At 41.4% G+C, this 16,421-nt stretch overlaps 1 protein-coding gene across 1 annotated transcript in view; it reads right to left on the minus strand.

Annotated features, from left to right (window-relative positions):
* The window catches only part of CSMD1 (CUB and Sushi multiple domains 1), a 2,626,220-nt gene that overhangs the window by 632,117 nt on the left and 1,977,682 nt on the right, over positions 1 to 16,421 (minus strand). Inside the window, exon 44 of the mRNA XM_085610820.1 lies at positions 13,626 to 13,811. Coding sequence (XP_085466946.1) covers positions 13,626 to 13,811 — 186 coding nt within the window. The remainder of the gene's footprint in view (positions 1 to 13,625; positions 13,812 to 16,421) is intronic.

Genomic DNA, 16,421 nt, shown 5'->3' on the forward strand with positions numbered 1-16,421 from the left:
ATGCTAAAGTCAAATTTTACGTTAGAATTCTAAAAAGGCAACTTTTAGTAAGTTGGCATTTTTGACCCAAACATTTGTGCCTTAAGCCTGTGTCCACTGTCTCAAGCGTAATCTGTTTTGTGTCATTTTATTTATTAAAATTTACCCTATTTTTTAAGTTGGTGTGAGATATTTCTTGTGTTGTGTTTTTACTTTATTACTGCTTCAGTGCTGCACTTTACACATTGCTTGTAAGTTAAGTTTGAGAACATTTGTGGCAGTCTAATAGAGGGTTAAGCACAGATTCATTTAGTGACTTTTTGTGGTTCACGTTGACAAGAATTGTGGTTATTGCATGAGTAGGGCTTCCACCTCTCTCAATCAATAACACAATTTCTTACAAAGGGGCATTACTAAATTATGGAATTGTAATGAATGCCTTTCACATTTCACTCTCCCTGGCGGAGTCCCCCAGGGCTCGGCCCTGTCTCCCACTATGTTCAACATCTATGTCGCTCCCCTAGCCAGATTAATAAAGAGACACGGCTTCTCGCCGGTGTCTTACGCGGATGATGCCCAGCTAGTGGTGTCCGTGACACATAGCTTGGACGCAACTGCTGAACGGTTCCGAAATTGCATCACAGCTCTGATGACCTGGATGAACTCCAATTTTCTGAAACTAAATACAGGTAAAACTGAGGTTGTAGAGTTTGGTCCAAAATCATCTGTCTGGAGCCCACTATGGTGGACCCCTGAAGCCGGAAACTGCCCTGTGCCGGCATCTAAAGCTACAAACGTAGGTGTCCTGATAGACAAAGACCTCACCCTTGCCCCACAGATAAACCAGGTGTACTCAGCCTGCTTTTTCACTTTGAAGGTACTTCGGAAAATCCTACCCTTTATCCCTTTTTCCCTGAGGAAAATGGTGGTTGGAGCTTTAGTGCTGTCGAGGTTGGACTACTGCAACGTACTATACCTGGGAGCTGGTGCAGCCCAGCTTTCCAAACTCCAATCTCTTCAAAACGCGGACGTGAGAGTATTGCTCAACCTTCCAAAGCACCATCCTACTTCTGCTGGCGTAAAGCAACTTCACTGGCTCCCAGTAAGATGACGGGTGGACTTTAAGGCCCTGTGTGTAGTTCACAAAGCCATCTACGGAGGAGGTGCCTATGATCTACAAGTCCTATTCCCCTGCTATGAACCATCACGCTGTCTTAGATCCTCAAACACTGGACTGGTACTCTGCCCCAAGATAAACAAAGTATGGTGTGGCGGGGAATCGCTTTTCATATCAAGCAGCTAAATTGGGGAATTCACTTCCGATACCACTCCGACTTCAATCCAGCAGGTCACTTTTTAGGAAGCAAATAAAAACATGGCTTTTCTCTCAATGCTAACCTGTCTCGCTGCACTAGCCTCCACTTACCTTACTGCAATAGTGCGCTTTAGAAATATTCAGCCAGTCAGTCAGTCACATTATAGTTGCTATATCAAGCTTAAATGTATTTCAGCTCAGAAGAAATACTGAGTTTCAATTCAGAATAAAGAGAGGTAAATACAAAGATGTGTATAATATACAATATCTGAAGTTCAACTCCATAGTCATACTAAATATCTCCGTTTGCTTTTAGATATCAGTGCTCCAGCAGCGCAGGCTATGGCCAGCTGTGAAACCATATTTAGCATATTGATTTATCTTTTTTGCCCCATTCCCTCTCCCCCTGGACCTGCTGTGATCCTACAGGTCGTAGTGTGAGGTTAGCTGGATTGGAAGGTGAGTGCATCTTGGTGCATCTTGGTGTGGAGTACATCAAGTTGTTTACATTTTTTTTATAGGATAACTCTTTGTTCCTTAATAATATTTTGTAGCAGTTCATATCCTAAAAATATAGAGATGTGATATTCGGGGTTTACCTTCTTTAAACAGTTTTGTTCTTTGCATTTCAAACAATTTTGTGATTTCAGCCTGCTATTCTTTCATCTCATAAATGTATTAATTTCACTTTAATAGACTAAATATCAGATGGCAAGACCAGTAATTATGTTTTCACTGTACTCTCTTTACTGTGCTTTGTCTTTTGCTGACTTAAAATGATGTTAGCAATCAATTATGGTGTGGTTTGCTGTTCCACATTCCAAATCATATGTCCAATGATTGTAACATCAAATGTTTTCACTTTGAAGGTACTTCGGAAAATCCTACCCTTTATCTTTTTTTCCCTGAGGAAAACGGTGGTTGGAGCTTTAGTGCTGTCGAGGTTGGACTACTGCAACGCTTTATACCTGGGAGCTGGTGCAGCCCAGCTTTCCAAACTCCAATCTCTTCAAAACGCGGCCATGAGAGTATTGCTCAACCTTCCAAAGCACCATCCTACTTCTGCCGGCGTAAAGCAACTTCACTGGCTCCCAGTAAGACGACGGTTGGACTTTAAGGCCCTGTGTGTAGTTCACAAAGCCATCTACGGAGGGGGTGCCTGTGATCTACAAGTCCTATTCCCCTGCTACGAACCATCACACTGTCTTAGATCCTCAAACACTGGACTGGTACTATGCCCCAAGATAAACAAAGTAAGGGGGGGGGAAGCGATTTTCATATCAAGCAGCTAAATTGTGGAATTCACTTCCGATACCACTCTGACTTGAATCAAGCAGGTCACTTTTTAGGAAGCAAATAAAAACATGGCTTTTCTCTCAATGCTAACCTGTCTCGCTGCACTAGCCTCCACTTATCTTACGGCAATAGTGCGCTTTAGAAATATTCAGTAAGTCACATTATAGTTGCTATATCAAGCTTAAATGTATTTCAGCTCAGAAGAAATACTGAGTTTCAATTCAGAATAGAGAGAGGTAAATACAAAGATATGTATAATAAACAATATCCGAAGTTCAACTCCATAGTCATACTAAATATCTCCATTTGCTTTTAGATATCAGTGCTCCAGCAGCGCAGGCTATGGCCAGCTGTGCAACCATATTTAGCATATTGAGTTATCTTTTTTGCCCCATTCCCTCTCCCCCTGGACCTGCTGTGATCCTACAGGTTGTAGTGTGAGGTTAGCTGGATTGCAAGGTGAGTGCATCTTGGTGTGGAGTGCATCAAGTTGTTTAATTTTTTTTTTTATAGGATAACTCCTTGTTCCTTAATAATATTTTGTAGCAGTTCATATCCTAAAAATATAGAGATGTGATATTCGGGGTTTACCTTCTTTAAACAGTTTTGTTCTTTGCATTTCAAACAATTTTGTGATTTCAGCCTGCTATTCTTTCATCTCATAAATGTATTACTTTCACTTTAATAGACTCAATATCAGATGGCAAGACCAGTAATTATGTTTTCACTGTATTCTATTTACTATGCGTTGTCTTTTGCTGACTTAAAATGATGTTAGCAATCAATTATGGTGTGGTTTGCTGTTCCACATTCCAAATCATATGTCCAATGATTGTAACATCAAACATTTTCCACATTTAACAGTACTCTGCTCCCATTGCCCTCGCTTTCACTTTTTTTCAAGGTCCCTACAGAACACGTGTACTTCAGCATGAGTCCTCCTAGACATAAGGACTTTGCAACAGGATCACAACGATTTTATGTGCCCATTTCAATTGCTACAGAAAAGGCAATGAATACCATCTTAGAATGGATTCACAAAGACATTGATCCAGAAACGAAACTTATGAGTGCAAATGTTCTACAAACTTTGCAGGTTTTTCATAATTTGGTGAATATTTAGGGGTAGTTGTGGTTATTTCCAGAGGCATGTCAGAGGAGTGCCCACAAACATGCAATGCATATGGAGTGAATACCCATGCAAATAAATAAATAAATAAATAAATATATATATATATATATGTGTGTGTGTGTGTTCTTCACTGAAAGGTTTCAGGTATGTATAGTTAGTTGGACATTTCACTTTTACAAAACCAAAGAAATTGGGCTGTTGTAGTTAGTTGAGCTAACTATAACTCGCGCCCCCACAATGCACTGCTGAGGACATCACATATTACATCACTGATGGCATGATCAGTGACATCACTGATGACACTGATTACTGAGGACATCACTGATAACATCTCCAATTACATCACTGATGACATCATCCACTTAATATCTGACACACCTCCTCATACCCTAATATAACCTTTCATATACCCACTCTAAAATACCTATGTTTTTTTCAGTGGATATATATATATAAAATACAATTTGGGTAACAGTTTTCAATATATTTTGATATATCAATAGTCATTCAAATATGGCTAAACCCTTTGATAGAAGGGAGATGTTAGCTAAGGATCTATTCTCAGGAGTACTAACAAAATCAGATGGGGCTACAAGGGGTACCAAGAGTTTTAGAGAATTGTTTGTCAGATTAGAAAGGGTTCAAAGGAAAGAATCCGCTAAATGGTGGGATGCCATTACCTTGAGGAAATATTTGGATGCAGAAAGAACACCTAGAGGATTAAGGATTATTATATTTCCTGCTGTGGAGGATTTAGATGAAAAAAAAGCTGAGAGGTGGGAGGAAAGACTCTAAGCAACATCTAAAGAGCTTATGATAATGTTAATAGAATTTGCAGAAGATCAGAGGAAAACTTTATTGACAGAAATAGAGGAGATTAAGAAAGATATAGAGAGTTTGAATTGTCCAGAGAACACCATCAAGAGCTAAGAGATATTAGAGAAAGTGATGGATAAATACAAGATAGAACTAAAAGAAAAGAAACAGATTACATTTACCAGGGATGTAAGAAATAACCGATATGGCAGGGTTTATACGTATGCCAGAAAGTTTGATGGTACACTCCGTAGTGATGATAATACAAGCAATGTGAGGAACAAGAGCACTACACTGAGTGAAACCTCCAGTACAGTTTTAAGTAGTAGTGAATTGGATATTGATAGAGCAGGTGTAGGGAATCAAGAGACAGGGACTAGATCCTAGTCTTTTTTAAGGGAACTATGGCGAATGAGGAGATTACAATTTCAAACAGGGGGGAGAGTTCGAGAACAGGACAGAAAAGAGGGAGAGGTAACAAAGGAGGCAGACCAGATTCTTCCGTAGGAGACAAAAATAGAGATGGGGTAAGAACCAGACTTCAGTTACAAAGTGAAACGGAGCAGAAGAAGTAGAGAACCTGGTAGTGAACGTATCTAATAAAGTTCTAACTGATGCTGAGAAGAGTGTTCTCAATAGAGGATTAGGTTTTGCACCCACACGTAGTTGGAAGGATTTAGAAGCTTAGATTAATGTTAATCTGTTTATAAGGCAATTGAAATTGAAAATATTCTTTATGAATACCTATGTTTTTTTCAGTGGATATATATATATAAAATACAATTTGGGTAACAGTTTTCAATATATTTTGATATATCAATAGTCATTCAAATATGGCTAAACCCTTTGATAGAAGGGAGATGTTAGCTAAGGATCTATTCTCAGGAGTACTAACAAAATCAGATGGGGCTACAAGGGGTACCAAGAGTTTTAGAGAATTGTTTGTCAGATTAGAAAGGGTTCAAAGGAAAGAATCCGCTAAATGGTGGGATGCCATGACCTTGAGGAAATATTTGGATGCAGAGAGAACACCTAGAGGATTGAGGATTATTATATTTCCTGCTGTGGAGGATTTAGATTAAAAAAAAGCTGAGAGGTGGGAGGAAAGACTCTAAGCAACATCTAAAGAGCTTATGATAATGTTAACAGAATTTGCAGAAGATCAGACGAAAACTTTATTGACAGAAATAGAGGAGGTTAAGAAAGATATAGAGAGTTTGAATTGTCCAGAGAACACCATCAAGAGCTAAGAGATATTAGCGAAAGTGATGGATAAATACCAGATAGAACTACAAGAAAAGGAATCAAGAGACAGGGACTAGATCCTAGTCTTTTTTAAGGGAACTATGGAGAATGAGGAGATTACAATTTCAAACAGGGGGGAGAGTTCGAGAACAGGACAGAAAAGAGGGAGAGGTAACAAAGGAGGCAGACCAGATACTTCCGTAGGAGACAAAAACAGAGATGAGGTAATAACCAGACTTCAGTTACAAAGGGAAACGGAGCAGAAGAAGTAGAGAACCTGGTAGTGAACGTATCTAATAAAGTTCTAACTGTTGCTGAGAAGAGTGTTCTCGATAGAGGTATAGGCTTTGCACCCACACATAGTTGGAAGGATTTAGATGCTAAGATTAATGTCAATCTGTTTATAAGGAAATTGAAGTTGAAAATATTCTTTATGAGTAAACCGGAGAGTAAGGAGACCGTGCAGATTAAAAGAGATCCGAGTCACATATCTATTAAGGATTTGATTGATATTGGAGTGTTGGTGAATCTGATGTGTACTTGGCACCATTTGTAAAAGTCTTGGTTTCCTATATTAAAGACACTAAAGATATTTTTAAACAAATGAGAGATATTAGTTGGGAAGGAGACAAGATCATGGTAACGATGGATGTAAACAGTCTAAATACCAGCATAGAACATGTGAAAGGAATAGAGGCTGTGAAATACTTCTTACATACTAAGTCAGCCAGTTATTTACAGCACTCAAATATGGTCCTAGATCTATTGGAACTGGTATTGGAGAATAACTTTTTTTATCTTAGGAAAGACCTATTCTATCAGGTCACAGGAATGGCGATGGGGTCGAAATTCGCCCCATCGTACGCAAACCTATTCATGGGTCACTATGAAAGGGAACATGCATGGAAATATGGCAAAGTATTTGAAGATACTGTTGCATACTGGGTAGATTCATAGATTATATCTTTGTGATTTGGAAGGGAGACAAAATAAAATTAAAATAATGAATACCTCAATGAGAATAAGTATAATATTACCTTAACCTTAGAATAAAGTAGAGAGAGTATTGTTTTTCTAGACCTAGAAATATATGTGAAAGAGGGACAGCTGGAATCAAAGTTACTTAGAAAAACTACTTCTGCAAATGCAATATTCCATGCTAGTTCAGGGCATTTTAGGAGGCAAATAGACAACATACCGTATGGTAAAGTTCTACGGGCAAAGAGAAACTGCAGTGAACATGAACAGTATGATGTGATAGCAGAAGATATTACACAGAGATTTTTGAAAAGAGAATATGACAAGAGCAGTGTGGAAAAAGCAAGGAAGTGGGCTCTTAAAGTTTCAAGGAACGAATTGCTTCAGGACAGTGATAAGATGAAATTAGAGAAAGAAGATGATGTATGCTATATTGCAACTTATAGTGAGGGCAATAATAGAGTGTTTAACACTCTGTGTAAACATTGTGATGTACTAACTCTTGACAAAGAGATGGCACAAATACTGCGTAACAAACCTACAATGGTATATAGGAAAGCTCCAATGCTAAGGAGCCTTCTGAGCCCCAGTGAAACAGCTACATATGTAATTCCTAATGCAGGCAGTGAAGTAGAGACTAAAACAGGAAGCACATTACCATCAGGTTCATACAAATGTAACAACTGCATCTGCTGTAAACATGTGAATGACAAAACTTTGGTTTTCTATGACAGTAAACACCTTAAGTCGTATTGAATTGATTCATTTATTAACTGTAACATGAGCAATTGTATATATATGATGACATGTATATGTGGGAAAATGTATGTAGGGTCATCGGTGAGGAAATTTAAAACCAGATGTATAGAACACTTATGTGCCATAAAGATCTGCGATTTAAAATATCCCATGGCTATGCATTTAAGGGACACCCATAAAATGACAGAAGTTGGAGGGGTCCGATTTACGGGTTTGGAGCAAGTTGCATTAGACAGGAGAGGTAGGGACCTGGAAAGGAAATTACGTACCAGAGAAACATTTTGGATTAATGAATTACAGACTGTACAGTATGGTTTAAATATAGATAGGGAATTATACACTGTAATTTAATACTTAGCAAGGAGAAACTGCGTAGTTATAATCACTGAAGTCTATCATTGGGAGAGAAAACCTGGAATACTACTTTGAAATAGTGAAGGAATGTGATGACTGTCACCAGCTAGGATCTGGACACTTCCCTGTGGATGAGTGCTGAAAATGGAATGGAGTTTTGTGATGTAGTCAGTTTTGGTCTACCATGATGGTTGAGTGAAGTAAAATTAGAAGTAATAAAAGATGGCATAGTGAGGAAGGTGAACTATTAGGTACCCAATAGCGAGGGTACCAATCCAGATGAGATACTGTTTCTGAGAATAGTCCTTTATACTCTTTGTTGCATTGAGATTATACATATACAGTTAGCAGCAGGCTGGACTATGGCAAGGCACTCTACGCAGGAAACCCGGCCAAACACCTACAAGGACTGCAACGCATCCAAATGCCTCCGCCCGACTGATCCTCAACATCCCACGCCGCAGCCACATCACCCCCCACCTGAGAGACCTACACTGGCTCCCCATCAAGAAGAGGATCACTTTCAAGCTCCTCACCTACGCAAACAAAGCACTCCACAACACCGGACCAGCCTACCTGAACAGCAGACTCAGCTTCTACACTCCCACCCGCCAGCTCCGCTCCACCAGCCTCGCCCTCGCTGCCGCCCCCCGCATCCAATGAGTAATCTCCGAGGGCAGGTCCTTCTCTTTCCTCACCGCCAAGACTTGGAACACCCTCCCTGCCCACCTGCGGCAGACCCAGGACCTGCTCACCTTCAGAAGACTCCTCAAGACCTGGCTCTTCGAGCAGTAGCAGCACCCACTCCCCTCAGCGCCTTGAGACCCTCACGGGTAAGTAGTGCACTTTACAAATGACTAATTGATTGATTGATTGATTGACATTGGATATTGACATGTACATTTAGTGATTTAACGTAAGTTTGTGCTAAAAAAAAAAGAATGGAATATATACATTTGGATAAACAATGACTGAGTATTTTTCCGTTAGATGAGAGGTCGAATGATTTTGAAAAAAGAGTAAGAACAATCGGTAGCCGAAAGGTAAAGCAATTAGAATAGGAACACTGAGGCTATGGGTTTGAACCCACATGGGATTATGATTTGTTTTGGAAAAAAATGTATGTGACTATTTTTTATTATAGCAGAATGGCAGATAAGTAAACAGTAAGGTAGTAGGAGGGACCCCAGGAAAGGGTATGAATCCAAATGGAAAGTATAGTGAATTTGTAGAAACTTTATGACATGGATCCTTGGAGCTTGTGGCAAGTTGTTGCCTTGTTCTTTGAATAGAGGAGTTAGTTTTGAAGGAAGTCATGGCATGCATCCTGATAGATGAATAGTGGATGTGAACAATGCGACACGTAGATTTGTAAGAGCTTCACAGCAGTGTGAGGTGAATAGTGATAGAGCAATTTGAGAATATCGAGTATGAACATTTTTTAAAGTAGAGCAGCATTACAAGGTAGCCCAAAGGCAAAGCACTGTGCTACACTGACCCAGCAGTGGAAGAGTCCCGCTGTGCATAACGGATCTACGCAACGTCTACCGATGTGCGCGATATGGAACAGGCGCCGAATGAAGATGACAAGATGCAACATGAAAAGTTTTAATGAGCCCAGCATCCCACTGACATTTTATTTAAATGGAATTGGACGAGTTGGCAAGCCGGCTCACTTGAGCAACACGAGTGCAACTACAGATCCCAGAAAGCTGTGCAGACGGCTACGCCTTATCCGGTTGAGGATATGATTACAAGTAGCGGCACCTGAGACTTGCCTCCTTGCTACATAAGCCTTTGAGAAAGTGATTTATTCACAAAAAGCGTCAGGCTATCATTTCTGCTGAGCGTTCATCTCTGCCATGCTGCAACCTTCATTAAAGATACGTGCGACACTTACCTGTTAGAGGACTCTTCTATAGGGGTAACTCTTGTGATTTGATGTTTATACGGCTGACCCAGCCGTGGAAGAGTCCCGCTGTGCATAACGGATCTACGCGACGTCTACCGATGTGTGCGATATGGAACAGGCGCCGAATGAAGGTGACAAGATGCAACATGAAAAGTTTTAATGAGCCCAGCATCCCACTGAGGTTTTATTTTAATGGAATTGGATGAGTTGGCAAGACGGCTCACTTGAGCAACACGAGTGCAGCTACAGATCCCAGAAAGCTGTGCAGACGGCCACGCCTTATCCGGTTGGGGATATGATTACAAGTAGCGGCACCTGAGACTTGCCTCCTTGCTACATAAGCCTTTGAAAAAGTGATTTATTCATGAAACGCATCAGGCTATCATTTCTGCTGAGTGTTTATCTCTGCCATGCTGCAACCTTCATTAAAGATACGTGCGACACTTACCTGTATGAGGACTCTTCTATAGGGGTAACTATATATATATCCCCACAGGGAAAGCGTTTTATGAGCTGCCAATATCTTTGGCGCCGTTTGTCAAGTCTTCAAAAGATTTTCCGCAAAAAAGTGCCCTGGTGAATCTTGTTGTGTGCATGGAAAGTTTTAGGGCGATACATCAAGCAAAGGCTGAGAAAGAGAGGGGGGCAAAAAAAGTGTTTCCCATGTTAGTTCCCACAGACTCTTCAGACATGCCTGCAGCCAGAAACACGGGACAGAAGTATGCTAAATTTGCAGAACGCTAGCTTTTGGTCCGCAGACTGTGCTGTTTGTTATTTGGTGTAGATTCGTTCAGTAGTTTGCGAGATATCAAAGGAAATTCAAATTTGTATATTTATTGTTGCGGCTAATTTATGAGTAATGACGAGCTCATGCAGAGAACATCAGAATTCTGATTGGTGGCCAACACAGTAGGGCAAAAAAAAAAGTTTTTTTGATTCAAAGGGATTTTTGTGAAATATTCGTGACTATCACGGTGAATTGATAAAAAAAAAGCATGCACGGTTTCCAGCTCTTGTTTTTGAAGAAGCACCTGGATGGGCCAGCTGCCGGGAGAATGTGGACATTTTACAGAAAAAGGAATGGAGAGCACGGGCCACAGTCCAGAAACTCTTTGAACCCCAGGGACCACCACCTCCCTGGGACTAAATTACAAGGGAGCCTGGGCACCACCACCTCCCTAGCGCTTTATTATTACAATGGAGGGGGGCTGAACAGGGCTCCCTCCATGGTCTCTTTAGAGCCCTGAGGACCACCACCTTCCCAGGGCTTAACAGCAATAATTTGCGAGGGCCTCACAAACCCCTCTGACCCGGGGACCAGCACCTTCCTGGGCCAGCATTTAAAATATATTTGGGAGTGGGGCCAAATGGCTCCCCTCTTGGGCCATATACAGCCCCTGGGTCCACTACCTCCCCAGTTCTTGCCCATAAATTGTAAAGAAGGGAGGCCATGAGGTCCCCTTTCTGGAGCCATTAATGGCCCTGAGGGCCAACGTCACCCAGGGCCAGCTCCTGCTATGTCCCGGGATGCCCACCACAGGATATAGCTGTTTGCTTTTGCTGGCAGGAGATGACAGCTCCCACCAAGCAAAAGCAAACAAGCCAGTTCCAGCTGGCAGGACCTGTCAAAGTGACCCAGCCCGCTGGAAGCCAAGGTTTCTTCTCTTTCCCTGCCCACAGACATGTGACCAGGGAAAGAGATGAAACTATTGTTACTGCATGCAATGCGGGCTCCTACAGGAGGCTGGGAGATGGCTGGGACCGCGAGGGCCTTAAGACTCCCCCCTTGGTCCCCATCCTGCACACTGGGTGCCCAGCTGGGATCAGGGCACCCAAGGACACAGGGCCAGGCCCTGGGGAATGGGGTCACTGGGGCTGAAATAAACTCATGGAGGAGGGCCGCGTATTTTAGCCAGCCCTTGGGGGTTGGGGTCCTGGCCTGGGGAGGGATGCTGCGCAGCTACTCTCCCCATTTAATCATGGCAGGGCCCTGTGGGGGGTGCTCCCTGGAGCCAGAACGGCTCCAGGGACCACATCCCCCGGGGCCCTGCCATGATTAAATTGAGAGGGGAGCTGCCCTGATGCTCATTTCAGAGACACTAAACCACTAAACCCCTAAACAGTAAGCATTTGCACATATACGCATACACGTTACCAAATCGCGATTTGGTTTTGCAGCAAAAGTCCAAAGCAGTATTTGGAATGGAGGAGTCAAGGAAGAAATGAGATTGATATGTGTTAAAGTTTTGCAAGTGAAATCCAGTCGCAAAACATTATTAATTTATCAAATACTGAAAGGTAGTGGTAAGGGAGTCATATAGGGAAGAGGTCCCTAAGGGACTCCCTTCCCTTTTGTGAATGTTGAAAAAATATGTTGTTGGTAGCGCATTAAGTTTTTCTTTAGGGAAAACTGGCAATTTTTTTTTTTAAATGGCTTATTTAAAAGTGATTGCAGACATGGTGGGCTTCATGCCACCATCTCTATGATAGCTGTGATTCCTAGTGGGTCACAATTTGCAACCTACCTCATTAATATTCAGGAGTAAGGTCGAATTGCGACCCACTAGGAATCGTTACTTTGGGAACTGACCTATTAGTACATGGGTTGGTTTGAAAAGTACCACACAGTTTTTCGCAACCAGTCCTACCTGGCCCTATATTAACACTCTTAAGTGATCATGAACGCATAGGATTACTCTGCAAATCTAAATATTTATGAGAATTTTTGTGATTTGGCATCTTAATGAAAATATTCCTTTTTCATTTATGAAGTCTTTTTACAAATGTTCAATTTCAGGCTAAAAACCCAAACATATTTTGTTGAATACATATTGAATGAGTACGTCTTTTCACATGAGAGCTATGTACTAAGCTAGAATGATTTTGTTTTTAAAATCGCTACCGGTTCCTGAAATAACCTACGGCGGCTGGCACACATCGGGTGGAGGGCAGAGGGCGGGGGAACCAGGAGTGGAGGTAAAGAATAAAAAAACATATGTCTTGCCGTCATCTCCGGAACAAAGCACCCAGGAAGAACCCAGGCTCTCCTGAGCCAATCACAACAGTGCAATGCAGCGTTGTGATTGATAAGCACCCAGGCTCCCTTGAGCCAGTCACAGCGCTGTAATGCAGTGTTTTGATTGGTCAGAGTGCTGTAATTTGGAGCTCAGCCAAGAAATGAGGGTCTGGACATGTTCTCCACCCAGGCTGTAAAGCAGCCTGTTTGGAAAACATGCAAAGTGTGCATGAATGTTTGGCGGGCCCCAAAAATTCATGCGCACTTTATGCAGTGCAAACCACTCCTCCCCTTCCCCGCTCTGTCAGCAGAGCAGCCCATCCCTGTCCCGCCTGCAAAGCTGCTGCAACAAGGAACAAATAAAATGATAATAACTTGAGAGTTATCACTGTATTTTTCCTTTGGAGACACTGCTTAAAAGCAGTGGGAGGAGCCGCCACTGGAAATAGCACATGTGAGAACTAAAGTGTTCCATACCTTTCTCTAATATTCGTATTCTATTATTAGAAAACACGAACAAATACAAAAAACGATATCACGTTAACCCACCCTTAAAGTCTACATGACCAATTCGTCAAATATTCGACAAATATTCATTAAGTATTATATTTGTAAAAAAGTCATCTTTATGATCCAGCGAAGCTATTTAAAAACGAAAAAATGGTCTTGTTTTAAGTATTCACTGTATCTGACTATTTATTGCTATTTCAAGGACAGAGAAAGAGAAGCACAAACATTATTTTCAGTGACATTTACGAGCCCAACGCTGTGATGAAGCGATGATTGTAAACGCATATTATCTCAAGACGATGTGCATACTTACGTTTGCAAACAGGTGGCTTCCCCTGGTTACTCCATGATCCATCTTCTTGACACACCGCTGTTGCTTGTTGACTAGACTCCAGTCTGAAGCCCTCGTTACATTGATAAATCACTCTACTGCCTAAGGTGAACTCGTTTCCCATAACTGAACCATTTCCTGGAGATTCTGGAATTCCACATGATATCGCTAGAAAGAAATTACATCAAGTTAATAATTAGTTCTGCGCATGCCTGACTCACTAGCGTGAATAATAATGTGGCCAACACACATGCAATTAAGCCCACTATCGCCTTACCGTGAAACACAAACATGTACAATGACGCTTTTCTTTAAAATTCACAAGAAATGCAATACTATTTACATAGAATTTAAACTCTTTAAAACTAGAAATTGATTATTTTGAAAAGCATGTGGGAAGGAACAATACATTAAGAAGATTGCAAAACATAAACAAAACGGCGAGAGAATAATTTACAGATTACATTTTTACATCTTCAAGTTTACACAACCTCAATTATGTTCAGAACTTTCACAGAAGACATTCTATAAACAAAGTAAATATAAATGTCCACAATAGCGGAATAAGCACGTCCTATATAATTTCTTAATATCAGGACATTCATTATCATTATTATCAACTCATTAATTTTGTTCTCGTCTCACAAATGTTCTTTCATATTTTTAGGTCAGAACCATTACAGATTTATCACCAGCGAGATCTAAAGATGGTTTCCTCTATCCTTCTCTTTCAAACATGTTGTGGAATATGGCCAAACGGTCAGGTGGAAACAAGATGGAAATACGGTGACAAGTAAACCATATATACTGCCAGGCTCTTAGAATATGTTTGAGATTGCCATGTTGGGTATTCTCCACTGCCAACAATGTATTTGGGGCAGGAGTCAGGGCTTCTGCAAACGGAGGGGTGACCCGGTGCATGTGTGAAGGATCCTTAAGTATGAAGGTTTTAGTCTATATTTTCTCAGAAGCTTAGCCTAGCTAGCAGGTTGGTTATGGACTCGAGCAAGTAAATATGGTATAGCGTAGCCTACCAAAGTTTCAAGTAGCGGCTTGATTCTGGGTAAAATTGATATGTAAAATAAGGATCTCATATCAGCCCCAACCCACTTTTCTAAGTTTCCCCAGTTTTTCACGATAGATCTGCACTAGTGAGGTTTGCAAAAGAAATGGGTCTGCACCTATTTGACCACAGATGAAGTGGGCCATCTGGCTAGATCGACAGAACTGCCCAGCTCCTAGGCCAAACTTAAATTCTAGTGCCTGGAAGAGCTTCAAAGTGTCACCTGAAATAAGGCATGTGATACATGCTGAGTGCCATGTATTCAAAAACAATGGGGAGCGACCAATCACCAGACCTCCATCGCCCGATGTGGATGGGGATGGTGAATTGTGGAATCACTGGTCTATCCCCTGTAACTAATGTATGAGTTTCCAAATGAAAAGCATATTCGGCAACAGAGGGTTATCAATCTTAGTCTGGGACTATTTGCATTTGCAAAGACCATCTCATAGTCTTGTATGTCCTACTCTTTATCAACCTAGGGAGGAGGGTAAAGAATCACTGGATCAAAGTGGATTAGCTGGAAAAGGTGGTTTGCTGGGCAATAGAGTTCCATCTGTAGCAGGTGCACACTACCTGAGTCTATGTGAGCATGCAGGTTTTAAGACTTGGTTTGTCAATGTCACAAAAAAGGGCCTAATGTTCAAGTCAATTTGCGTTAGGGTCAAGCTACACATTGTGAAAGGAAGCATTCCAAAGACATCATTGTACTTTGAGGCAACCACAACTTAACTGCCTCTCAAATGTGGATCCAGTCTCAGCCAATACATTGGAAGTATTATCTTTCACCAGCCCCTCAAGTATTCTGTTCAGTAGGATACCCAAGTAGCATAATCCACATTTAACCCACTTCAGAGGAAAACCAGCAACACATGCGTTCATGGCAGAACAGGATTTAAGCAGTACCCCACAGTTGTCTCAATTTATCTCATGGAGGAAAAACTCTGAAAATTAATCAATCAGGTATATTAGAGCTGGTAAAAAACATGCTGGGATAAGTGATCATCATGAGGATATCATCAGCCTCAATTGGTCAAGGAGTCTCCCACACTGACAAGCTAATGCCAGGTATAAATGTGGCACACCTGGATTCCTTCTTCAAAACACACCTGAAGGGCTGGACCTGTTCTCATTTGTACCTAAGACAAAAAAGTGGACTCCAAGGTCTGTTTGCTGACCTTCTGTTAAGCTACGGGGCCACAAAAGCCTTAAGAAGCCTACTTTTCCAAGAGCCTTGGCTGGTATTAGAGTGTGTTCCTCTGAATATAAAACCTGTGAAATTGAACAATTTTCCAAAACTTTGCCTCCAGACAACCAGTAGAGACTAGGACAGATGCCGAAGCCACAGCTACAGACGTTGAATCGCTTGTCAGATTCAACTTACTGGTTTACACCACTGACAAGTTTTCACCTTCCTGGAAATTTCTCAGTCTTGAAGTAAAAGGACTTCACCGAGGTTGATACTGAACAGCATCTGACTACCAATTAGACCTTCCTATTCTAGACACTGCCTGCTTGGTGCATTCCCATTGTCAACAAAGAATATACAAAGTTTTTGCCAGAGCTGAGTTTCCAACTGAGGTCCAGTGCTGGATAAGGCTGCCTTTGCTGAGCATGCCTCCACTTCAGCCTGCGTGGCCCATTGTCGAGGACTTTCCTCAAGAAAATCAGAAGACAAACTTTCCTCCAGGATAAACCTTGTCTGTGTATCTGAC

This window comes from Triturus cristatus, chromosome 6 (assembly GCF_964204655.1).
Source record: "Triturus cristatus chromosome 6, aTriCri1.1, whole genome shotgun sequence".
NCBI lineage: Eukaryota > Metazoa > Chordata > Amphibia > Caudata > Salamandridae > Triturus > Triturus cristatus.